At 39.3% G+C, this 17117-nt stretch overlaps 1 protein-coding gene across 1 annotated transcript; it reads left to right on the forward strand.

Moving 5' to 3' along the window:
• Positions 1–1925: 1925 nt before the first annotated feature.
• On the forward strand, positions 1926–12205 carry LOC144716496 (Pollen Ole e 1 allergen and extensin family protein). The gene is made up of 5 exons (XM_078591624.1): positions 1926–2122; positions 4399–4617; positions 9724–10008; positions 11043–11103; positions 11205–12205. The coding sequence occupies exons 1-3, from the start codon at positions 2092–2094 to the stop codon at positions 10005–10007; spliced, it is 534 nt and encodes a 177-aa protein (XP_078447750.1). The 5' UTR covers positions 1926–2091; the 3' UTR covers position 10008; positions 11043–11103; positions 11205–12205.
• Positions 12206–17117: the final 4912 nt, after the last annotated feature.

Genomic DNA, 17117 nt, shown 5'->3' on the forward strand with positions numbered 1-17117 from the left:
TGAGGACAGATAGTGGGTGTTATTTAGTGGAAAGAGTTTATTAAATTGATCCGTACGAATCCCTGAATGGTATTACACCGAACTGACAATCAGGTTGATTCACATCATGACAGAGAGACACCAAAGGCGTCTTCTTGACAGACAGTTGTACTTTGACTATGGCCAACGAGTCTCTAATCATGGGATTCTAAACAGTCTTAGTTCGGGTGCATCAAGAAGTTCACGAAGATGATTGAGTTGTCAAGATGAGATCGTCCACCCTCTGTAGAAGAGGCGAAAGGTCAAGGAAGATGATGCAACGAAGTCCTTGGCCAAGGCAGTAGAATATCAGAGAAGAGTTCTCCGATGATTTTTGAATGCATCAGTACTAACTTGGATGACCAATTAGGGTTTGAAAGTTGACCATACCCTAAGTCATCCTAGGAGCATCAAGTGGATGAGGGACTATACGTACACGGTAACCGCTGACGAATAGGTTCCATGAGTGAGTTGATACAAACTCTTTTATATCTTCTAGAGCACGAGGTGTAGTTTGGCACTCCACGTGTTGGAGACTCGACCTATCGATTGGGTTAAATTGATCCAACATTAATTAATCTATATGATGATATAGTTGATTAATTAGAAGCTAATAAAGGTTATTAGGCCGCTAGAGCCATTAACTAGACTGATACATAGGCCTAGAGGGTCACACACAAATGGTCTTTTGGATGTCTGAATATATACTTAAGTTTTGAGGGTTTTATGAAAAATACCCACTTAGTATAAATAGGGGAAGGCCCTGAATGAAATTCATCCAGGACACAATTTTTCAGGGGCCTTCCCCTTGTTCTTCCCTCTCCCCGTACCCCTCTCCATGCCCGATGCGATCAGGACATCGTAACGATGATGATGGAGGTAGAACAAGCCTCATCAAGAGGCGGAGGAGATCCAATGCGCCAAGGATTGCGTGGATACATCTAGAGCTTGCAAATTTGAGCAACTCGTCTCAGTCCTTTATCCAAGAAATCATGGATGTGATCCGTGCACACGTTCTTCGTTCTATGCTTTTATCAATGCCATTGATTTTTGCTTAAGTCTTCCGCTGCGTATCATTTTAATTTATTCATCCAGATCTAGGCCTCTAGAACCCAACAACCACTAAGCCAATCACAGATTCCTTATCTTGTTCATTATCAATCGATAATACATGAGCAATATCTACAATGAAGTAAACAAATCTTTGATTTCACTGAGTGAACTATGATAATAACAAAATACGGAGATTAATAGTACTTAAGTTGGCGGGTTCTGTGGGCTTTATTTGGATGAGACAAAAGTGATCCTACAACACAAGACAAATGCCAGAATCATAACATTCAAAACCTAATGATCAAATCACCTATGCATGGATTGGATTAGTGATCTATTAGATCCTGGAGTGAGACTTATTGAGTTGTTCACTTGCGTAACCTCTAGATCTATCCATGTAAACTCCTTCACCTAAACAAGTCCCATTCTATTTCTATCCTTGTTCGAGCTAATACTGATGCATTCATAAATCATCAGTGAAATTGTCTATATTACTCCACTATCTGGGCCAAATAATTCGTTGCACTTTCTTCCTTGAGCTATCTTCTCTCATACAAAGGATGGACGATCCTATCATGGCCACTCTGACAGTTTGGAATTCCGCTAATAGAAAGTCTTAGATCATGGTGAAATGACAGTCATCTAATAGTTACATGAACATACAATTGTGACAAATGGGTATCCAATTGATGCATGTATCTCTCTCCTCTCTCTGTCTTTGTCTCTGTATCTCTCTCCTCTCTCTCTCCCTCTCTCTCTCTCCCTCTCTCTCCCTCTCTCTCCCTCCCTCTCTCTCTCTCTCTCTCTCTCTCTCTCTCTCTCTCTCTCTCTCTCTCTCTCTCTCTCTCTCTCTCTTTCTCTGTTTCTCTGTCTGCCCAGGGAATAAAAACGCACGAGCCCGCCAATTCCATTTGCAATGTTCTTCGAACAGCATATCGAGTCCACCGAGGAATCTGGCGAATCTCATCTGCGTTGTCTCTACTAGTTCCTCAATCTCTTGTTCGAGCGACGGATACGAGGATGGATGAGCGTGCTTGTCTCCTTCAGGCAGGTTCGATCTCCATTTCCGCGTTCATTTCTTCGTTTTTAATGCCCTCGTTCTCATTGAGATGACCGATTATCGCGTGATCTGAGTTTGATTTTGGAGTCTCGATGTGAATCGAGTGGTTCTCTGGGGATGCTAATTTATGCTTCTCGTTTTTTAATCTGACTTGGCGCTTGTAGTCGTTCTATTTTTCTCAATCCGAGGATAGGAAATTAGAAATTTGGGGGGAAGCATTTAAATGGCATCTGCACAAATCCTGAGTTCTATCATTCAAGGAGAGCGAATTATGAATTTGCGATGCTTGGACGATGAGTTCAGCCTCCTAAGTCTTACAGTCTTTTCTGACAACCTTGTGATCAGTGTGCAAAACATCTTACAGCAATTTGATGAGCAAGAAAATTGAGCTGTACTTTCAAAATTACTGAAATCGAGCTGTTGATTTCTGATACCCGAGATGTACTGATCCATAAAGTTTGTAGTATGATGTAAATTCTAATTTTGGCATCGCCTCTGTGGAATTCTATGATTTGTAATGGTAAGGTGGATTCGAATTTTGGAAAACGCAGAGGATGGTGGACCAGGATCGTATGTTGCAGATCATGCAAGGCGCTCGTTTAAGCACTATCGTTGTTCTAGTCGTTTAGGGCTTCATTAGGAAGATGGAGAGAGAAAGCCAAAGAATCGAGTGATTTCATTGATGGGCGTAAGCTCTTATTTGTGCAGTTTACAATCCGGATCCTCTGACATAATTTTTTTGGATACGGATCTATATGTTGAAACTGCTATAAAATAAATGATAAAAACTAAATAAAGTTTGATGACAAAGTCTCCGCCGACGTTTAGAAACATAAATCTAGGATCAGGATGAACGCTGTTCTTGGGTGATCTTCCCTCTTTTCTTTAAAAAAAAAGATAAATTCAGGCGCTCCAGGTGGGTTAACTGGGCCCCCTGTTCTTAAGGTTAGTGAAAAATGTCTATAGATTTCCCTTGAATAATGCATATACTGACTCAAAATACCAAATCTGGACCATGTTTGTGTTTACAAGAGTCCTTTCCTCCCAATTTCTGAAGTGTAAACTTGGGTTGATTGGTGACCCTGTCGCTTTGCAACCCTGGTTTCTAGTCTTCTATGGGAGCTCTGACATATATTTATACGGAGAGAGAAGTAGTCTCATGCTTGTGCAGGCCACCTCTGATTCAATGGAGTATTTAAGCTTGCCCAACAAATCAATTTAAATTCCTACGACAAACTTGGGTAAAGTCTCGGCATCACATCGGTATCAGTTCGAGATAGTATCATCTATATAAATAAAACAAAAAAAAAGTAGATGAGAAATGCAGTCTTTCCATTGTCCACGTTTTGTCTTAAGAATAAAGGGTGATCTCCGTAACTTTGGGTGTAGCCCAGAGTCTTCATAGTCCTGGCAAACCACGTCGAAGGTGACTGTTTAATTCCATATGTACTCTTTAATTTTTGTAACTGGAGTCAAAGTTTCAAAAGTTAAAATTTTTTTGTAACTCAAGTATCATGATACTTTTCCCTGTTTGCACCAGAAGAATTTCAGAATTCTTTTTCTTTTATAAGATCACTTATCTCTTTTTACCTGTATTTTCCCTCTACTATTACATAGATCTTGATGTGGGAAGCAGACACTTGATGTAATCGCATGGCTTAAGTTTTCTTGTTTTTATTTTTCCTTCAGTGGGATACCGACGTTTCTTTTCTTAGTAATTGGATTGTCGACTTACTTTTCTGTTTATCCCGATAATATATCGTGTCTTTGTTTACCAACGTGAGAAATTCAGGTTTGTTGCTTACATCATCCGAGTTTTCAGAAGTTTGTGCTATCAATATGAAAACACTTCTAAAGGAGGGATTTTTTTTATGGTTGAAGAAAATCGTGTTAAACTGCGAAGCATCTCTAAATCGTGTTCAGCGGGAAAAAGTAGTATCTTTAAATATGATTTATTGTGTTTGGATGAATAATAATTGATTCTGCGATTGAAACTTTCTCTGTTATTTTTTAGTATTACCCCCTCAATGGCAGTGTATCGATCGTACAATGGCGGGTTTCCCCCAAAAGAAAATTTGGTGTGAGCATTTCGTATTTTTTTATAAAATCATAATTATTTAACCGAATTATGGCAATGCCCTGGTCGGTGCATTTCGAGCTAGTTTTTTTTCTTTATGTCTTTGGTGGTCGAAGTCCATTTTGTCTTTTATATGGTCTGTTAGAGATCCGAAAATCTCTTTTCTTAGGAAGGTTTAATGTGCTTGTAGCATTTCTACGAGATCTGGCGCTTGCTGTTTGTGCAAGGTGGAAGGTGGAGAGTAAAGCTCGAGGAGGATGGAGACATTGTTGGCTGGTAGCAACGCTGCTGCTGCTACTCCTTTTATTTATGGATCCAGCTCAAGCATGGACGGGCAGAATAAATGGGGGGATCTTCTGTGACGTATGTAGTGATTCTGTCATTGGGCCAGAGGATCACGCGCTGGAAGGTTCTCTTTCTGCTTCTCATTATGGTTTTTGTTTCCATATGCTTCTACCTTAGAAATATTACATAAAATTTTAACAAGATTTGGGGCCTTTTTGCCTGATCTTGCAGTCTTGTTCTTGATTTTCCCTCATTCTAAGTATGGAAGTTTTGATTCCTATTTACTCCTAGAATTTTGAGAATAACTTTTAAAGTCTGTCTCCAAGTTCTTAGAGTCACCTGCCCTCCCTGCACTGAAAGGCCGGTTCAAATCAAGTTCTTGTCACCTGAGCAGGAAGTTCATCATTTATGATCTAAGGATATGTGTTCCGAGTAATTTTTATCTACTCAGTGTTGACTAATAATCGATTGATTAGTTCAAAGCTGTCATTCCCGCCTCCATTTGGAGGGAATAATTGATCTGTTATTTTTTGGGATTTCGCTTTGGCAACTAGAATTCACCTTGAATATTTCAAATTTCTGCCTTCTGGTTTTCTCCTCTGGAAGGGTATTTGATGAGTACCTGAGGCTTCTGATGACTAGATATGGCCACTTGATAGTTTTTGAAGTCATATGTACAGTCAAGGTGATCGGTAATTGCTTTCTTGGGAATGATAATGGGCAGGTGAATAAATTCCCAACATATGAACCTCCAAGATCTCCAATGCTCCCAGAAAAATGGCAAAGGTTCAGTCAAGCCGTAGGGAGAACGTCGGAGGGAAGTATAATTTTCCCCTGGCTGTTGCAGATTCTCTCTCTCCCAAGAGTCAACAGCTTCCCACCTGGTCATTGCAGGTTTCTCCTCTATTCCTGAACTGATTACTGTATTGTCTCGTCAGGCTGAACACTCCATCCATTTCCGCATCTTTTTCCCTTCCCGCCTCTGATAGAAGTTATCCCTTCTTCGTTCTTCCAATCTATTCTATCCTCCCCTGTAGGAACATCAAAGTTCTTATCAGAAACCCACCTCATCCATTGGGGACATTTTGGAGACATAAAAAGTCATTAGAGGATTTCTCCCATGTTTGGGTTTGAAAGGCGTCATCCCAATTGAAGAGTTAATTTTGGGATCCCTTCAGGCACGCTCCAGGTGGCCTTCAAAACTGGCATCAAGTAGGTTGCTGTCTGGCACTAATTGCAGGTATAAAGGACTTTTACTGGACTGCACAATGACCAATGGTGTCTCAGTGTTACTGACCAATAGGATATTAGTTAAATCATATCCTATTGACAACTAACAACATTACCCGTACGCTTGCACTTATATGTATCATCAAGCGGCTTGGATCATATAGAGATGATCAATCTAGCTTTAGGATTAAATCTAACATAGGATCACATATAGCGAGACCTGGTTGTTTTAAGGGGCAGTTGTCTCCAATGTGTCCAGAAAGCAACACAGGGAGCGAACAAGGCAATGGCGGTGATACAGAGGGTTGAGCAGAGGGCGCTGAAGATCATATTCTTGGGAAACATACAATTTTAGATCAATTGTGATTGGGTATTTAAGCTTTGGTTTACTGGTTGTTGATTACACTTTCCATGCTGGTTCTTCAACTGCTCTTCGAAGTTTTCTTTCCTTGCAAGTGCCAAGCTCTTTAACACGTGTTTCAGAAGACGGGTAAATGGCTCTGATTCCAGGAATGTAGATGGTAATATCCTATCCACATGCTTGTGTACGAGGCACGAGAAAGTGGTGAGGCAAGTGGGTTTGGCAGCAGCATGTACCGCTCACAACAACCCATTCCCTTCTTCCAACCCAGGGCATTGGGGAAGACGAAATAGAAGACGGAAGCCAGGAGGCCAGATCTGGGATCCTGTGGGGATGTTGCGTGGGGTAGTGAAGCAGGGACAGTTATGCATCGTGGGTTGTTGATGAGAAACTATCCGCCACTGAAAATTCTCTTTGCTGTATCCCTTAATCGTATTTTGGCCGAACAGGCATCGGCCTGGCCCAGTTGTCCTTTTGCTCTGTACGCTGGGTTTGGGGAGTTGTAACAGTAGATCCCAGATTCTCCTTAGGGAAAAGGGCTATAAGGTAAATTTTAGTTCCAGTTGACAGAATATAGCAATAGGAGCAGAAGAGATAAAGTGAGGAGGGGGAGATATGGCGGAGAGCAGGAATGAGGCACTGCCACGATGAGACAGATTTGAGTGAACAGTTGGGGAAAATAAGGGTGAGGGATGGGTTCTTAACCTTCTTCGTATTCCCCCTTTTGGTTTAAAAAGAAAATTTTCAATGGCCTGGTGTAGGCTAGCTCCCTCCGGTGGGTGTTTTGGGCCCATTTTGTTGTTATAATTAGATCCAACCAAAATAATGTGCTCTTAGTTTTTAGTTTGTTTTTCTCTCAATAGATTTCGTCTTATACACCCAATTACCATCTTCAAAGTAGCCCTCTTTTCTTCGTTTATCCACAAGCATCTTCTTGCTTCACTGTGCCTATTGGAGGTAAGATCTCATTTGAGTTAACATAATTAAACTCTTTAACCGTCTTGCGTATGTCATCTTACTTGTGGAATCTAGAAATGCAGAAAAAATAGTACTCATGAGCATGTTCCCTCGACTGTATTAGGGGGTGTTATCTTGGTTCTTTAGGGGAATGATAGAGAGATATCAGAGTTCCGCTTAATAAAAGTTCATTAAAGTCAAATATTTGATTCATGAAGAGATAGTTGTGTACAGTCGAAGAGATCCATGTACCCATCATTTTCACTTATCAAAAGTGATGTACCATAAATAATTTTCCAAGCTTCTCATCATGAATTCTCTAAAATATTTAACTTGGGGTGGTCTGGTGATGTGTTCTGAGCTGGGTTCTCTACACAGACAATATACCGGTGGATGATATCATTCATGGACGATATCAAGCTTGCCTCTTTAGCTGTAAAGGTACAATTTAATGTTATGAAGTGGGCATACCAAATCTGTTGGCACTGACCAATACTGTGTCCGATCCAGCAGATCTAGGTATCCGGTAGAGCCCCAAACCCTATTGATGTAAATCTCCACTTTAACGCACAACTCAATTCAACCAGTACTAACAGAGATTAGATAAACGAGAGAAGAGGAGCCATGACTATAAGAGCTGTCATCCTGCTTGGGTCCCCTTCCCCTGGAGGTCAGAGAATTGGAAGAGAAAGAGGATATAGGGCTAGGGTTGGGGGTGAAGGGTTGAGGGAAGGGTAAGGGAAGAGTTTTACCGGCACCTGCTTATATCCTGCACAGTCAACAACAGAACCCGTCTCCGAATGGGGCCGTGTCTAGATCAGTTCTTGGGTTGACAACACTTTGGTTTGACCTTGGCCCTTCTTCTTGTACGGGGTAATCAAGGACTTAACAGTTCTCTTCAATGAGGACCATCACGACATCTTCCTGACCTTGTAGTGGTATGGGAAGGGGCTGCAGTTATCCTGCTGTTGCCAGAGAGGAGTATTCTGCTGCGAAAAAAAAGGGGCAAATTTTGACGTTAGTTGTGATCTTATTCATGAGGTCCGAGCCTTTGGGAGTTCTATGAATGTGACTAACGTCTATCTTCCTATCCTGATAAAATCCCTTAAGTGTGAAAGTTTGAGATAAATATTCTTTTTTTGACACCTAATTTGGTGGTGAAAAGTGTCATCCGTTGAGGTATTTAGCTGAAGCAGCCAGTATTCCTCGCCATGCTTTTTTTAATTGATTTATCAATCAGAATTTTTAGGATGCAATCCTGTGACATATTTTGTTCTATTCATCTAATCTACACTATAATAGCTGGCATAAAACTATGAAATCTGAAAAATCTATTATGCACAAGTATTTTGTCGTTATTAACATCAACATTGCTGCAGAGGATACAAAAGCCGTATTCACAGGGAAGGCGACATGACTTTTGATCTAATAGAGCAGTTTCTTGATCCTTCTTATGATTACTCCATCCAAACCAAAGTGCATAAACCAGATTTTCATTTCCTTACATTTGCAACAAACCTGAAAAACTTTCTGTACCAAACCTTGTTCTAGGTTCGAAGAAGTGGAAAAATATAGCAATCCTAGTTGCCTTCCATCCACTTTAAATAGTAACAGCTGATCATGATACATATGCAGAGCCTGGTTTTTCCTTTTATGCTGAAGTCTTAATATTCTGGCCCCAAGTACCAGGGTTAAAAGTGTCATTGGACCTCTCAGGTGTCCTTAAAACAAGTAGCTAGAATCTGAAACCAGTTGGGTCCCTGGGGTTGTGCATTTCTATTGCTCTTCTATGAAATTTCTCCATTTCTCTTCTGAGCCTCGTCTCTCTCTTCTCCCCTCTACTCGATTCCTTGCAGTCTCCTCTCAAGCCGTTATCTGGGATCACATGATTGCTGAGCTGGCCGGTCCCATTCTGGCATTACCAGCCCACCCAGCAAAACTGGTAGTTTCTGGCTCACGTTCAGCTGAAAAGCTAAAGTTCCATTAAGGAGCATTTTTATGCGGTAGAACCTCATCAGGTAATAGGATTTTCATGAGGCTGATCTTGAGCCAGCATCCAAGCACATCGTTTATGCATGATACCTTTTTGTTTCATCAGATTCTTACCTGGCTCTTCGCTGCATCTGCCATCTGCATCTGCCATGTGTTATCATATGTAAAACTGGCTATGGTGTAGAATCCTTGGTGAATCGAGAGTATAAGTTCTTGTTCTCAGCAGGCACTCCAGAGCATTCAATCCATCATCTCCCATATTTTCCCCCCAAAAATGACGTACTTCCAAGATGTAGAATCCTCAGAGAAACACTGCTTACATTTCCCTTTTTCATGTGGTTGCTGGCGATGTGGCTTCCTCGTCACCATACTGTAGAATCAATCCTTGGTGAAATGCTTGCTAAACTTTCATCTGTTAGCTTCTGAGCTGGCGCTCGTCTGCATATCCACACGTCACATTTACTTCATCAAAACCTCCTGAGCTGCCAAAACTTTTCCAATTATCTTTCACTTGTTACGGCTCTGTGCTGATGTTACTTCCTAACCATTTACAACTTCTCCAAAGCTGGATACATTATAGAATCCATGGAGAGGTTTTCTAACCGCCACTTAAATCATAATTTTCTAGCTGCACTTCTTTAAAAAAAATCTTCTAAGTGTACATCAGCTGGATTACTTGTGGTTGTATAGGGGCTGAAGTGGCAGTCCTGTGCATTACAAAGTCTGGTGAGGTGGTGAACTACCAGGCCTTTACGGACCGGAGGGGTGCTTTTGTTGTGACCGAGTCTATGCCAGAGGGGCAGCGGTGGGACTCATGCCTGGTGCGGCCCATTGGTGGGGCCCACCCGACCTGCCGCCGACCCACTGGCCGGCGTGCCGGCATCAGGTTCCGTTACACTCGCCCCTCTGGCTACTCCCACACGGTCCGACCCTTCCTCTTCAAGCCCGCCTCGGCCCCCGCATACTGCGCTTGAGGTAAGATTTAATTTTCGGAGTGTCTTGAAAAGGTATGGGTTTTTTGTTTTTGTTTTCTTCCGAGTACTTCGCGTTAATATTAATGTTTATTTTCAAAAAAATGTTAATATTAGTGGGAATTTCCTGAGGCCCAAGCCATGTCAACCCATTCCACCCTTCCCCCTGATGATGGCGATGCTGGTTCGCTCGAACCATCATCATCAATTGAATAAATTAGGATAGGATAAATTGAATTTGCATTCATGTTCATTCTCAGACCAGGTCAACGATAACGATGGGTGTAAAAATAATGATTTAAAGTCAAGAGGATGATGATGGTGTGCATAGTTATCCCCAACTGTTACCATCATAAATCATCAATTGATTAAATTTGTATTGAATGAATCAGAATAAATATATTTTTTTTGAAAAGAAAAATCAGTATAATTATGTATTCGTGAAAACGCAAACGATGATGATGAGCTTCACAGTCAAGCTAAACGGGAATGATGATGATGCTCCAACACACCAAATGATGATGATGATGATCATTATCATCATTATCATAAGAAATCAGATAATGTTATCGCAATACCTTCAGTTGTTTGGCTACGTCCCTACTGAGGAGCCGGACAGCGCAATCCAAGTTTTTGAGAAAGGCGCGCAGGCAGTGAGCATAAAAACGAAGTAGAAGCGGTGTGGCAGATTTTCTTTTTTGTTTTTTTACTCGAGTGCTTTATGTTAATATTAATGGGTGGTGCTCAAACCCTCCACCATGTCTGGCAAATCTAAAAACTGCAGTCCAAGTAAAATTCGAATATGCACTTTGGCATTTTTTGTTTTTTTTTTCTTCATCGATGTTATCCTCCCCCTCGAATACGTTGCTTGATTTGAATTTTTAATTCTATTAGAGATTTATTTCCTTTTTTTTTACTGGAAATGTGATGACAAAGATTCTTTTTGAAAGAAATGTAATGACAAAGATATGGGCTGTGTTATCAATTTCCTTTTCTGTTTGTAATTTTTTACCAGAATTTTTAATGTTAATTTTGCAGGCAGGTGTTCCCATCCTCCATCTTGTCAAACCTTCCTCACCATCCGGAGTCTGCCCTTGAAGTAAGAATGAAATTGCATTTGTGGGCGGTTTTTTGTTATTTTTAATGGAAAAATATGAGGAAATTGATGTGAGCGTTGCTTTTGTACTATTTCTGATACAGATATGTTGTAACATGTAGTCGCCGGGATCGCACCACACGTGTTACAACACAGGAATTAGAGAAAATGCACGGAAAGGTATGAATGAGCTTTAGAAATAACTCTTGACGAGTGAGGAGAGGCAAGCTGTCGATTCAGAAAAGACAATTCAATTGACTCTCAGATGGGGGATCGCCACGATCAAACTCCCAATGACCCGTAAAATTCACTAGAACACCTATAACGTGAGGAGCTCTATGGCCCAAAGGCGTTCACAACTCTCGTTATCAAGTAATCCAATCATTAACTACAAGAATTTATCCTATCACTCAACCAAAGCGGCTATCCTATATGTCGTATTTTAAACCCGACAGAGAAAACAGATAGCGGGAGACAGCATTGAAGAAGGTAATAATACTGACAAAAAAAGGGAAGACGGTGGAACCTGGCGTAGGCGCGGGTGGTTGGCAGTCAATCACTACAGTTGGAAGTGGACACGTGCGGAGATGAATCACGGTATGCACGGATAGGAGAGTGGCACGTACGGTGAATGGGATGCGCGCGACGAGGCGGCTGTGTGCGCGAATGGACGACTGCAGCGCAGACAAGCGGTTTGCTGTGTGCACGTGCGGTGAGCAGCGCGCGCGGGGACAACGGGCGGCAAGCACAGCAATGTGCATCATGCGCGGCGGCATGCGGCTGCGCGCGCGGCGGTGACATGGTGCGGCACGCGCGGCAGTGGCAGTGACATCGTGTGGCACGCGCGGTGGCGTGCAACTTCACGCAGTGGGCGGCTTGCAGCGCGCGCAGGCGGCGTGTGCGGCTGTGCCGGGGGGAAGGATTGCTGCGCGCGTATGTGGTGCAGGGCAGCGTGGCGGCTGGCGGTGCACTGAGGCGGATGGCAGATGTTCCGTACCCAAGAAGGGTTCTTGGAACCTTTTGAAGATTGATAGTCAACCATCCAATTTCACTTTGATATTTTGATGAATTTCTAGTAATAAATTGTTAATGCTTTTCTGACCAATTTTATCATTAGGACCATGTTGATGAATCATAACCATCCTTATGACTAGGACCATGTTGAGAAACTTATAACTAGGATAACTGTAACAATTAATGAGTGTAAATCATTAACACTTCTTAGGAGAAGTTTGATGCATGATCCGTAGTTTATGTTAATATCATTATAAAATTTATTATCCTTATTACCCTCGGAGGAAATAGCCGTTACATTGAGAATGCAGGGTATTTCAGTATAAGCACATCGATTCGAAATGGGAAGAACATTAGAAAGGAAACTGGAATGTCGGAGTAGAAGTGAACTCTTTTCGCAATAGAAAATTTGAAGGTGAAGAAATGAAGTGCTTGGATCTGCTGAGAGAAAATCAAATCATACCCGTGCCCGTAGACTAAGAAGGCGTATGCTCCATCGAGTCCTGGGATCGAGCTCTCCCAGTAAGACATCAGTGGGTCTTTCCCTTTGGTTACTCCTTGCGGATGTGTTGTTGTTTTATTGCAGGAACCACCGAGCAATCTGAAACAGGGGTGCAAAAGTGTCATCGAAAATCAAGCGACGACATCCTCTCAAGAAGAAGGTAAGTGAGTATTGTGAAATAGATCGAAACAAAAAGATCTAAGCCTAATGAATCTGAAGTCGATTTTTATCCTACATTGATCAAATCTTGAGAGGATTGACAGAAATTAAAAACTCTGTGAGTTAAGTTTATAATACCTACATTTGAGATTACCTATCGTTGCTCATTAAGATTAGGTATAAAATTATTGGAGAATATAGATTAAGTGTGAATAAAATTTCCGAGTTAGTTAATCCAAGGAGGAATTAACTGACTAAATTTTGATCTTATATACCACTCGTTTGATTTTTTTTACCACAATTAAATGTTGATCGATAAGGTTCATTTGATTCTTGAACTGTCATCAATAAATTGCACTACTTAAGTTCATCATTGAAATTACTCATTGTTTAAAGTGATTCAGGAAGTGAGACGATAAGATCATTAGACTGCTGCATTAGTTAGAGTGAATTGAATATGAGAACATGATATAAATTTACATCCAAGATAAAAAATGAAAGGTTTGAGTGAAGCAAGTTAAAACCAATAATCATCATTCTAATCGAACGTGTTCATCTACGAAATACCAGTCAAAAGCTCTTAAATATTTTGAACATTGAAGTGTAACTCTGGAGTCTAAATTTATTTAGTGGTGATCTACCCTTATAGCATTGTTAAATGATAATTATAGAGATCAATCTATTTGTATGGTGGAATAGACTCACGGTGCAGGTAAAAGAACATCAGAAGAGCGAAAAGCAAGGAGGAGAAAGAAGCATAATGAAGCTCCACCATTTTCTCCAGGTTCATATTCTAGGTTCTTGACTAAATCATTAGTAGAGCTGTGTGTGTTCTCAAGAAGGGTTAGGCAAATCTTAAATTGTGCCTTTCTGAGTAAGTTTGCTGCTCAACTATACTCATTTCATCTGATCGAGTGCAAGAAACATTCCTGACTATCATTGTCAAATAGACTGCCATCATCAAATTCAAATATCTCTACATTCAAATATATTTATTTGATTGGTCACCAGCATCATATCTGAATACTTTTACAATTGAATCATTTTATCTGATCGAGTGCAAGAACTACTCTTGATTACTCTTATCTAATTGTGCGCAAGATGCATTTTGAATATCTTTATCATTGACTATCTGTATTAGACTGTATGCAGGAACGTCAGATCATCATAGCATAATCATCATTTCCCAGGTTATATTTTGTGTAAGTCGAATATATAGACAAGTGTATCTTAAAGTGCAGAAATGTTGAACCAGTCACAAGGACTTGGGTGGTCTGACCTAGAAGGAGTTGAAGGGACGAGTGAACCTGCGGAGGCTAAGGGGGTCCGAGGCTGATCACCATTTCAATTTTTAGATAGATGATATCAATGTATCCCTATTACCAAGCTGTTTTAGCTTCGGGGGTTAAAGAACATGTTAGGGATTGATTATAAATTCCGGCTGGATATCCCTAGACAGGAGTGAGGGAATAGCCCTAACCTGTATAAAAAATATTGATTGTCATCCTCCACCTCATCTAAAGTCTAAGTAGTATCTCAGATATATATATATATATATAATATCACTACCGAGTAAAGTAAGGAACAGAAATATTCGAATAAAAACAAGTATAACCTAATTCACCCCTCCTGTCTTAGGTTATCTCTAGCAACCGTCGCGAGACGATATTCCCTTTAAACGTACATTACAAAGAGACAAAAGAAAACAATGGACGAGGCCCAACACATAGTGGCCCAATCCGAATCGTTTGAGGAAATTAAAATACAAAGAAATAAAGAGCAAAACTTATGAGTAACAACTATGCCGGATACTTGAATCTGGGAACACAAACGTCAGCTCGAGCAGCGCGGTGCGGTTGAACTCATCCTGTATCGATGTAGTTGCCATGGTCCCCCATTTCCCATTATTAGTTCCATGAGTGCTTAATGCTATTTTCGAATCCTTCATCTCCTAAACACTCCACTTGAAGATTTAAATGCCTAATTTTCTGGACCTTTTTCATTTTATTTAAACTTTTGTGGATTATTATCCCGAAAATTATTTAGGGCGTACTGTTCGATTTTAGATATCATCATTTCTTTTAATTTACTTAAATGTCTACATATGACTGTTGCCTCTTAGTTTTTTTGGCCGGTCCACCTCACCCAAATACAATGATTGTACAAGGATTCCCATATTTACAGTTCTTTGTTCATGTCGTATGATTTTTATTGGAAATAGAATTTAAAAGATGTGGTTTTGGGTCTCCTATTATTAATGTTGACAACTCATTTTTTAGCTTTTACGGATTCAGTTTTTGTAAATTTTTGAAGTAGGTGTTTCATGTTTCTTCGATATTTCACAAGTTTTATTTGGGAAAAGCTATATATAGTTTTTTCACTTGGAAGACCCGTGTAACTTACTTTTTTTCAAAAATTTCCTTTTCCTTACATTCTTGTTTACTTATTCCAACATGTATTTCTTGACTATTCCTTATAACATAAATGATAAAGGCCAAGAAGCCAGCGGTTTATTATACAAATGCTGTCATTTATTTTAACTTTTAACGTTTTACTTGACCTTTTTTTGACAATATTTGATACATGTCTTTCATGCTGTTACCATGCATACTAAATCATATTGGGTTTTATGCGTAGGGAATTTATTTGGTTACTTTTTATTTTCTTTCGCAACTACAATTTATCTCATGCTTTCTCATGAAAGTAGAAATTTTAGTGGGAAAAGGCGTTATGGTTCAATCAATAGCTTGTTGAGATTTTAAGGCAAAAAAAATTGATTCTAGATCTTGAAATTTTAGTGGGAAAGCCAAGCAGAAATCAATCAAGAAGAAGATGAGGACTTGATTACATGTTATTTGCCCTTTTGAGTGCAAATAATATAAATAAAAAGTTACTTTATTTTGTTCTTAAACAATTTAACTTTCTGAAAGTGTTGTATTTACTTTTCTATTGATCAAATTTATCCCAAAATAAATATATTTTTGGGCCAAAAAAATATACATAACATTTATTTTGAAAATTTTAAAATGAATCCTGTGTGCTATTAGATTTTTTTATCATTCTGTAGATGTTTTTTGCCTCCAGGCTAAGTTTTAAGTAAACTCGGACTAACTGAAGCTCAAGGATAAGAGGAAAAGGAGAAAAAAAAAAATCAAAACCAGTACACAACTTGTAATGGCGGTTCACTAAATATGTCATAAGAAGTAGACCTTAACTGAGTTACGTGTTTCTTGAACAATTGAGGTTTGGACATTCCTGGAAGGAAGACAATTTCAAGTGTTCATCCAATTCAGAAAATGTGAACAATATCATAATTTTATTTTTTATGTAGTTTTAAAAATTAAGGGTCTTTGAAAATCATTGGATTAAATGTTAAAATACTAGAGTTACAATATTTTAAGAAAATTCATTTAGGAAATTTGGAACACAATTTTAAAAATTTCTATGCAGAAACTTTGTGAGCAAATTTGAAGATAACACTGGGAATAGCCTCGTAAAAAATGATGATGTATAATATTACTTATATTTAATAAAAGGCATTGATCTTATGGAATAAATACCTATTCACAGTGAAATGTTGAGTTAAATAACCTATGTTATACCAAGATATTTGTGTATCTAGAAATGCAAATTGGTCAAATTGCATTGGAAAAATTGGTGATTAATTGATGGATAAATTTTTGATTGAATTAGGGAGACGTCAAAAAAATGAATTTGACATAGAAAAGATATGTGTGCATTTATATACCTTACGGTGAGTTCTTGCATACCAACTTTTGAATTGGGTGTGATAAAAGTGAAAAATGAAAAGATGTAAAGATGTAAAGACATAAAAGATCACAACTTAAGAAATGAAATATTTTTCCAAGTTGAGGTGGGAGTAGTATAGGTGAAAAAATAGGTTAAAAACACATTGTGAAAAGCTGAGGGTACTGACACTCTTTGTGAGGCAAGTTTTTATTGTGAACTTATTTATAATCATTTGAAAGGATTGTGGCCTAGGTGACCAAAACTATTCACAGGGTTGTTTAGTGAATCAGGCTCTTGGAAAATGAAATAGCTACGATATTGTATAAACATATTGTATAAACATAATATTGTATAAGCATAATTTATGAAAACAGAATATTGTATAAAAATATTGGTGTCCATCATTCTGTTATGCTGTAGTCATAGATTCACAGAATGATTCTACTAATAATTTATGAGAACCTAATTCATCCCCCTCTTAGGTTATAACCTTTTATCCTATGTTCTACGAAAAGAGAGTGAAGAATCAATAATCAAGATGATGGAAATTCATTGTATTTCGTTTGATTTTTTGTACATTTACAATGTGATA

Source organism: Wolffia australiana, chromosome 2 (genome assembly GCF_029677425.1).
Source record: "Wolffia australiana isolate 7733 chromosome 2, ASM2967742v1".
In the NCBI taxonomy this organism is placed as follows: Eukaryota; Viridiplantae; Streptophyta; class Magnoliopsida; order Alismatales; family Araceae; genus Wolffia; species Wolffia australiana.

Coding starts and splice junctions, on each gene's coding strand:
- LOC144716496 (XM_078591624.1), top strand. CDS start 2,092: ATGGATGAGCGTGCTTGTCTCCTTCAGGCAG. Junction 2,123..4,398: donor TGCTTGTCTCCTTCAGGCAG/GTTCGATCTCCA, acceptor ATGTGCTTGTAG/CATTTCTACGAGATCTGGCG. Junction 4,618..9,723: donor AGAGGATCACGCGCTGGAAG/GTTCTCTTTCTG, acceptor GTGGTTGTATAG/GGGCTGAAGTGGCAGTCCTG.